At 49.3% G+C, this 9,819-nt stretch overlaps 1 gene segment (V, D, J or C); it reads left to right on the top strand.

Annotated features, from left to right (window-relative positions):
* The first annotated feature begins 2,242 nt into the window (after window positions 1-2,242).
* LOC142068720 (T cell receptor alpha variable 27-like) lies at window positions 2,243-2,820 on the top strand. The segment is given in 2 exon segments: window positions 2,243-2,294; window positions 2,510-2,820. Coding segments are annotated over 2 exon segments (363 nt in total).
* Window positions 2,821-9,819: the final 6,999 nt, after the last annotated feature.

Here is a 9,819-nt window from a genome sequence, read left to right as displayed (position 1 = left end):
CTTTCAACTACCTGAGAGGTGGTCCCAGAGAGGATGGTTCTAGACTATTCTCAGTGGTGGAAGAGGACAGGACAAGGAGTAATGGTCTCAAGTTGCAGTGGGGGAGGTTTAGGTTGGATATTAGGAAAACCTTTTTCACTAGAAGAAAAGGAGTACTTGTGGCACCTTAGAGACTAACCAATTTATTTGAGCATGAGCTTTCGTGAGCTACAGCTCACTTCATCAGATGCATACTGATGAAGTGAGCTGTAGCTCACGAAAGCTCATGCTCAAATAAATTGGTTAGTCTCTAAGGTGCCACAAGTACTCCTTTTCTTTTTGCGAATACAGACTAACACGGCTGTTCCTCTGAAACCTTTTTCACTAGGAGGGTGGTGAAACACTGGAATGCGTTGCTTAGGGAGGTGGTGGAATCTCCTTCCTTAGAAGTTTTTAAGGTCAGGCTTGACAAAGCCCTGGCTGGGATGATTTAATTGGGGATGGGTCCTGCTTTTGAGCAGGGGGTTGGACTAGATGACCTCCTAAGGTCCCTTCCAACCCTGATATTCTATGATTCTATGATTCTTTCTTATAAGCAAACTAGGGAAACCTGGTCTACAGGAAAGTGCTATAAAGTGGGTGCAAAACTGGTTGAAAGACTATATTCAAAGAGTAGTTATCAATAGTTTTCTGTCAGATTGGGAGGGTGTATCTAGTGAGGTCCCACGAGGGTCAGTCCTGGGTCCAGTAATATTCAATTTAATTATGTGGATAATGGAATGGAGCGTGTGCTTATAAAATTTGCAGATGACGCCAAGCTGAAAGAGTTTGTAAGCACTTTGGAGGACAGGCTTAAAATTCAAAATGACCTTGACAAATTAGAGATTGGTCTGAAATCAGCAAGATGAAAGTCAGTAAAGACACCAATGTACTTCATTTAGGAAGGAAAATAATTGAATGCACAGCTACAAAATGAGGAATATCTACGTAGGTGGCTGCAGTGCTGAAAAAGATCTGGGGATCATTGGGGATCACAAGTTGAATATTAGCCAATAATGTGATGCAGTTGTGAAAAAGTCTAATACAATTCTGGGGTGCATTAACAGAGTGTTGTATGTAAGAGCTGGGAAGTGATTCCCACTTTACTCAGCATTGGTGAGGCCTCAGCTGGAGTACTATGTCCAGTTCTGGGTGCTGCACTTTTAGAAAGCTGAGGACAAATTGGAAAGAGTCCAGAGGAGAGCAACAAAAATGATAAGATTTAGAAAACCTGACCTATGAGGAAAAACTAATAAACTGGGTCTGGTTGGTTTTAAGAAAAGAAGACTTGCACGAGGGGCGGGGGGGCGGGGGGAGAAAACGGACTTGATAACAGTCTTCAGGTATATGGGGCTGTTACAAAGAGGACAGTGATCATTGTTGTCCATGTCCACTGATAGTAGGACAAGAAACAATGGGCTAAATATGCAGGAAGGGAGATTTAGATTAGATAGTAGAGAAAACTTTCAAAAGCTAAGGGTAGTTAAGGGCTGGAATAAGCTTCCAAGAGAGGTTATGGAATCCCCATCAATGGAAGTTTATAAGACCAGGTTGGACATACACCAGTCAGGGATGATCTAGGTTTGTCCTGCCTCAGTACAGGGGGATGGATGAGACATAGATGAATTCCAGCCCCACATGTCTGTGATTCTGTGATCCTTTGAAGACACTTTAGGCAAACACAGGTTATTAGGGTCAATACATGAGTAATTGGATGACATTTAAAGGTCTGTGATATAGATATACAGGAGATCAGACTAATGGACCTTTATAGACAAACTCTATGAAAATAATACTGCCCAATTGTTTTTTAAGGGGATTTGTACTCCTGAATCCCCTAGGTCATTTGGAGAAATCTCTCCCTAAACTTTAGCTTAGTAATTGAGAGGAGTGCTTTCTTCATGCAGGTTGCCTAGGGGATTTGGACACCCAGTTCTGGTAGAGGTCAATGGGAGCTGGGCGCCTGACTTCCCTTTGAAAAGAACTAAATATTTCTGCACCCGCTTATACACTTGTCTACAAGGGGGCAGCCCTCACAAGGTGAAGGGCCCTGAGCGAAGGAGTTCTGTGCCGTGAGAGTGGCACACGGCTGTGATGGGAGAGAAGGGGCTGGTCGCTGATTGGCTGGGCACACAAGGGGGGAGAAGGAGACCCCAACACACGTGCTGGCCCCAGGGAGAACTCAGCAGCGTCCCCGCGCCCTGGGGTGTCAGTGAGCGCAGGGATGGGGAGGCCGCGGGGGGTGTCCTGGGTGATCCAGCTAATGCACCTGTGGGGTAAGGGCTGGGGAGACAGAACCCCTGGTTACTAGCAGGGAGCTGGGGCTGTATTTCATTGACTGTGTGGTGGGGAAGAAGGGCGTGAAATGGAGAGATCGGTCGGTCTGTCCCCCCGCAGCCTGTCTCTCTTCCCACCCCACTCCTCGGTTCCCAGGGGCAGGTGGCTCGGGGCAGTGTCTGACTTGGTTTCCCCTTGTCTCCGTTATTCCCAGTGGCCAGTGGGCAGTTCTCTGTGGAGCACAGCCCGGAATGGCTGGATGTCTCCGAGGGGCAGAATGGCACCGTGACCTGCACTTACTCCAGTGCACTCACCCGTTTACACTGGTACCGGAAGGCTCCTGCGGAGTGGCCCCTTTTCCTGCTGATGCTGTTCGGCAAGGGGAGCGAGACACAAGAACCGAATTTCACTGCGGATCACGATCCGGGGCAGAAGCGGAGCTCCCTGCACATCCGCGGCTGCCAGCTGTGGGACACCGCCCCCTACCTCTGTGCCGTGCAGACCCAGGCTATGTCTACACTATGAAATTAGGTCGAATTTATAGAAGTCATTTTTTTAGAAATCGTTTTTATATAGTCGATTGTGTGTGTCCCCACTCAAAATGCTCTAAGTGTATTAAGTGATAAGTAATAAACATTAACTCGGCGGAGTGCTTCCACAGTACCAAGGCTAGAGTCAACTTCCGGAGTGTTGCTCTGTGGGTAGCGATCCCACAGTTCCTGCAGTCTCCGCCACCCATTGGAATTCTGGGTTGAGATCCCAATGCCTGATGGGGCAAAAAACATTGTCGCGGGTGGTTTTGGGTACATGTCGCCGGGCCCTCCCTCCCTCCATGAAAGCAACGGCAGACAATCGTTTCGTGCCTTTATTCCTGGCAGATGCCATACCATTCAAACATGGAGCCTGTTCAGCTCACTGTCACCGTATGTCTCATGGGTGCTGGCAGACGCGGTAATGCATTGCTACACAGCAGCAACAACCCATTGCCTTGTGGCAGCAGACGGTGCAATAGGCCTGAAAACCATCGTCATCGTGTCCAAGGTGCTCCTGGCCGCCTCGGTAAGGTCGGTCAGGAGCGCCTGGGCAGACATGGGCGCAGGGACTAAATTAGGAGTGACTCGACCAGGTCATTCTCTTTAGTCCTGCAGGCAGTCCTATTGCACCATCTTCTGCCGGGCAGCCAGGAGATGTGGATGGTTTGCAGTCCTACTGCACTGTCTGCTGCCAGCCAAAGATGTAAAAGATAGATGGAGTGGATCAAAACAAGAAACAAACCAGATTTGTTTTGTACTCATTTGCTCCCCCCTCCCTCCCTCTGTGAAATCAACGGCCAACAATCGTTTCGGTGAGGTCTCTCAGGGGCACCTTGAAAACTTTAATGGAGATTCAGTCCTACCTGAACTACCAGAGGAAGGGATAGTTTAGTGGGTTGAGCATTGGCTTGCTAAACCCAGGGCTTTGAGTTCAATCCTTGAGGTGGCCATTCTGTGTGACAGTTGTTTTTGTTTCTCCTTGATGTAAAGCCACCCCCTTTGTTGATTTTAATTCCCTGTAAGCCAACCCTGTAAGCCATGTCGTCAGTTGCCCTTCCCTCCGTCAGAGCAACGGCAGACAATCGTTCCGCACCTTTTTTCTGTGCAGACGCCATACCACGGCAAGCATGGAGCCTGCTCAGATCACTTTGGCAATTAGAAGCACATTAAACACCACGCGCATTATCCAGCAGTATATGCAGCACCAGAACCTGGCAAAGCGAAACCAAGCGAGTAGGCGATGTCAGCGCAGTGAGGAGAGTGATGAGAACATGGACACAGACTTCTCTCAAAGCATGGGCCCTGGCAATGTGGGCATCATGGTGCCAATGGGGCAGGTTCATGCAGTGGAACGCTGATTCTGGGCCCGGGAAACAAGCACAGACTGGTGGGACCACATAGTGTTGCAGGTCTGGGACGATTCCCAGTGGCTGCGAAACTTTTGCATGCATAAGAGTACTTCCATGGAGCTTTGTGACTTGCTTTCCCCTGCCCTGAAGCGCATGAATACCAAGATGAGAGCAGCCCTCACAGCTGATAAGCAAGTGGCAATAGTCCTGTGGAAGCTTGCAATGCCAGACAGCTACCAGTTGTCGGGAATCAATTTGGAGTGGGCAAATCTACTGTGGGGGCTGCTGTAATGCAAGTAGCCAACGCAATCAAAGATCTGCTGATATCAAGGGTAGTGACCCTGGGAAATATGCAGGTCATAGTGGATGGCTTTGCTGCAATGGGATTCCCTAACTGTGGTGGGGCCATAGACGGAACCCATATCCCTATCTTGGCACCGGAGCACCAAGCTGGCGAGTTCATAAACCGCAAGGGGTACTTTTCAATAGTGCTGCACTGGTGGACCACAAGAGACATTTCACCAACATCAATGTGGGATGGCCAGGAAAGATACATGACGTTCGCATCTTCAGGAACTCTGGTCTGTTTCAAAAGCTGCAGGAAGGGACTTTATTCCCAGACCAGAAAATAACCATTGGGGATGTTGAAATGCCTATAGTTATCCTTGGGGACCCAGCCTACCCCTTAATGCCATGGTTCATGAAGCCGTACACAGGCAGCCTGGACAGTAATCAGGAGCTGTTCAACTACAGGCTGAGCAAGTGCAGAATGATGGTGGAATGTGCATTTGGACATTTAAAGGCACGCTAGCGCAGTTTACTGACTTGGTTAGACCTCAGCGAAACCAATATTCCCACTAAAAGAAAAGGAGTACTTGTCACCTTAGAGACTAACCAATTTATTTGAGCATGAGCTTTCGTGAGCTACAGCTCACTTCATCGGATGCATACTGTGGAAAATGTAGAAGAAGTGTTTCGTGAGCTACAGCTCACTTCATCGGTGCATACTGTGGAAAGTGTAGAAGAAGTGTAGAAGTTCTTCTACATTTTCCACAGTATGTATCCGATGAAGTGAGCTGTAGCTCACGAAAGCTTATGCTCAAATAAATTGGTTAGTCTCTAAGGTGCCACAAGTACTCCTTTTCTTTTTGTGAATACAGACTAACACGGCTGTTACTCTGAAATATCCCCACTGTTATTACTGCTTGCTGTGCGCTCCACAATATCTGTGAGAGTAAGAGGGATACATTTATGGCAGGGTGGGAGGTTGAGGCAAATCGCCTGGCTGCTGGTTACGCGCAGCCCAACACCAGGGCGGTTAGAAGAGCATAGGAGGGCGCGGTGTGCATCAGAGAAGTTTTGAAAACCAGTTTCATGACTGGCCAGGCTACGGTATGCAGGTTCTGTTTGTTTCTCCTTGATGAAACCCCCCGCCCCTTGGTTCACTCTACTTCCCTGTAAACTAACCACCTTCCCCTCCTCCCTTCGATCACTGCTTGTAGAGGCAATAAAGTCATTGTTGCTTCACATTCATGCATTCTTTATTAATTCATCACACAAATAGGGGGATAACTGCCAAGATAGCCCGGAAGGGGTGATGGAGGAGAGAAGCACTGGGAGGGGTGGTGGAGGAGGCCACACACCACTTTAAAAGTTTAAAACTTTAAAACTTATTGAATGCCAGCCTTCTTCTGCTTGGGCAATCCTCTGGGGTGGAGTGGCTGGGTGGCCGGAGGCCCCCCCACTGTGTTCTTGGGCGTCTGGGTGAGGAGGCTATGGAACTTGGGGAGGAGGGCGGTTGGTTACACAGGGGCTGTAGTGGCGGTCTGTGCTCCAGCTGCCTTTCCTGCAGCTCAACCATATGCTGGAGCAAGTTAGTTTGATCCTCCAGCAGCCTCAGCATTGAATCCTGCCTCCTCTGATCATGCTGCCGCCACCTTTCAGCTTCAGCCCTGTCTTCAGCCCGCCACTTACTCTCTTCAGCCCGCCACTTACTCTCTTCAGCCCGCCACCTCTCCTCCCAGTCATTCTGTGCTTTCCTGCACTCTGACATTGTCTGCCTCCACGCGTTCGTCTGTGTTCTGTCAGTGTGGGAGAACAGCATGAGCTCAGAGAACATTTCATCGCGAGTGCATTTTTTTCTCCTTCTAATCTTCACTAGCCTCTTGGAAGGAGAAGATCCTGTGATCCTTGAAACACATGCAGCTGGTGGAGAAAAAAAATGGGACAGTGGTATTTAAAAAGACACATTTTATAGAACAATGGGTACACTCTTTCACGGTAAACCTTGCTGTTAACATTACATATATAGCACATGTGCTTTCATTCCAAGGTCGCATTTTGCCTCTCCCCACCGCATGGCTAGCCCCTCATCCCTCCCTCCTCCCCGTGGCTAACATTTCTGTTCAGCCACAGGCAAACAGCCCAGCAGGAACGGGCACCTCTGAATGTCCCCTTAAGAAAAGCACCCTATTTTAACCAGGTGACCATGAATGATATCACTCTCCTGAGGATAACACAGAGAGATAAAGAAAGGATGTTGTTTGAACGCCAGCAAACATACACGGCAATGCTTTGTTCTACAATGATTGCCAAGTACGTGCTACTGGCCTGGAGTGGTAAAGTGTCCAACCATGAAGGATGCAATAAGGCTGCCCTCCCCAGAAACCTTTTCATAGAATCATAGAATCATAGAATATCAGGGTTGAAAGGGACCTCAGGAGGTCATCTAATCCAACTCCCTGCTCAAAAGCAGGACCCATCCCCAATTAAATCATCCCAGCCAGGGCTTTGTCAAGCCTGACCTTAAAAACTTCTAAGGAAGGAGATTCCACCACCTCCCTAAGCAACACATTCCAGTGTTTCACCACCCTCCTAGTGAAAAAGGTTTTCCTAATATCCAACCTAAACCTCCCCCACTGCAACTTGAGACCATTACTCCTTGTCCTGTCCTCTTCTACCACTAAGAATAGTCTAGAACCATCCTCTCTGGAACCACCTCTCAGGTAGTTGAAAGCAGCTATCAAATCCCCCCTCATTCTTCTCTTCCGCAGACTAAACAATCCCAGTTCCCTCAGCCTCTCCTCATAAGTCATGTGTTCCAGACCCCTAATCATTTTTGTTGCCCTTCGCTGGACTCTTTCCAATTTATCCACATCCTTCTTGTAGTGTGGGGCCCAAAACTGGACACAGTACTCCAGATGAGGCCTCACCAATGTCGAATAGAGGGGGACGATCACGTCCCTCGATCTGCTCGCTATGCCCCTACTTATACATCCCAAAATGCCATTGGCCTTCTTGGCAACAAGGGCACACTGCTGACTCATATCCAGCTTCTCGTCCACTGTCACCCCTAGGTCCTTTTCTGCAGAACTGCTGCCAAACCATTCGGTCCCTAGTCTATAGCTGTGCATTGGGTTCTTCCGTCCTAAGTGCAGGACCCTGCACTTATCCTTATTGAACCTCATCAGATTTCTTTTGGCCCAATCCTCCAATTTGTCCAGGTCCCTCTGTATCCTATCCCTCCCCTCCAGCGTATCTACCACTCCTCCCAGTTTAGTATCATCCGCAAATTTGCTGAGAGTGCAATCCACACCATCCTCCAGATCATTTATGAAGATATTGAACAAAACCGACCCCAGGACCGACCACTGGGGCAATCCACTTGACACCGGCTGCCAACTAGACATGGAGCCATTGATCACTACCCGTTGAGCCTGACAATCTAGCCAACTTTCTACCCACCTTATAGTGCATTCATCCAGCCCATACTTCTTTAACTTGCTGACAAGAATACTGTGGGAGACCGGGTCAAAAGCTTTGCTAAAGTCAAGAAACAATACATCCACTGCTTTCCCTTCATCCACAGAACCAGTAATCTCATCATAGAAGGCGATTAGATTAGTCAGGCATGACCTTCCCTTGATGAATCCATGCTGACTCTTCCTGATCACTTTCCTCTCATGTAAGTGCTTCAGGATTGATTCTTTGAGGACCTGCTCCATGATTTTTCCGGGGACTGAAGTGAGGCTGACTGGCCTGTAGTTCCCAGGATCTTCCTTCTTCCCTTTTTTAAAGATTGGCACTACATTATCCTTTTTCCAGTCATCCGGGACTTCCCCCGTTCGCCACGAGTTTTCAAAGATAATGGCCAATGGCTCTGCAATCACAGCCGCCAGTTCCTTTAGCACTCTCGGATGCAACGCGTCCGGCCCCATGGACTTGTGCACGTCCAGCTTTTCTAAATAGTCCCTAACCACCTCTTTCTCCACAGAGGGCTGGCCCATCTATTCCCCTTTTGCAAAGGCTTTGGGAGTACATCTAGGAGAGCCGCGAATGCCAGGGCAAATTAATCATTAAACATGCTTGCTTTTAAACCATGTATACTATTTTAAAAGGTACACTCACCAGAGGTCCCTTCTCCACCTGGCAGGTCCGGGAGGCAGCCTTGGTTGGTTTCGGGAATACTGGCCCCAGGTCCAGGGTGAGAAACAATTCCTGGCTGTCAGGAAAACTGGTTTCTCGGCTCGCTTGCTCTGAGCTATCTACAACCTCATCATCATCAACATCTTCCTCATCCCCAAAACCTGCTGCTGTGTTGCCTCAATGTCCATTGAAGGAGTCAAATAACACAGCTGGGGTAGTGGTGCCTGAACCCCCTAAAATGGCATGCAGCTCATCATAGAAGCGGCATGTTTTGGGCTCTGACCTGGAGTGGCTGTTTGCCTCTCTGGTTTTCTGGTAGGCTTGCCTCAGCTCCTTAAGTTTCACGCAGCATTGCTTCGGGTTCCTGTTATGGCCTCTGTCCTTCATGCCCTGGGAGATTTTGACAAATGTTTTGGCATTTCGAAAACTGGAACGGAGTTCTGATAGCACGGATTCCTCTCCCCATACAGCGATCAGATCCCGTACCTCCCGTTCGGTCCATGCTGGAGCTCTTTTGCGATTCTGGGACTCCATCATGGTCACCTCTGCTGATGAGCTCTGCACTCACCTGCAGCTTGCCACGCTGGCCAAACAGGAAATTGAAATTCAAAAGTTCGTGGGCCTTTTCCTGTCTACCTGGCCAGTGCATCTGAGTTGAGAGTGCTATCCAGAGCGGTCACAATGGAGCACTCTGGGATAGCTCCCGGAGGCCAATACTGTCTAATTGTGTCCACAGTACCCCAAATTCGACCCGGCAAGGCCGATTTCAGCGCTAATCACCTTGTTGGGGGTGGAGTAAGGGAATCGATTTTAAGAGCCCTTTAAGTCGACAGAAAGGGCTTCGTCGTGTGGACGGGTGCAGGGTTAAATCGATTTAATGTTGCTAAATTCGACCTCAACTCCTAGTGTAGACCGGGGCACAGTGACACAGGGGGCAGCGTAGCCTGTACAGTAACTGTGGGTGTGACCCGGTAGGGGGCTGCGGGGCGCTGGGGGCGCGCCGGGCGGTGTGGGACAGAGCCCCGTGGGCAGACGGGGACAGGAGTTTATAGCCCTGCTGAGGGGGAGGCTCCCTGGTTAGGGCGGTGGGAGGGGACCGAGGAAACGTGGTTTCGGCTCCCAGCTCTACCGGAGGTGGTTTGACCTTGGCCATGAAGGCAGCATTTCCCCAGGAGCCCCAGGGAGCGGTCGATGCTTCTATGCCCGAGGCCTCACCG

This window comes from Caretta caretta, chromosome 13, assembly GCF_965140235.1.
Source record: "Caretta caretta isolate rCarCar2 chromosome 13, rCarCar1.hap1, whole genome shotgun sequence".
Classification (NCBI taxonomy): Eukaryota; Metazoa; Chordata; order Testudines; family Cheloniidae; genus Caretta; species Caretta caretta.
Note: the sequence above shows the minus strand (reverse complement) of the source record. Positions and strands in the feature narration are given on the sequence as shown.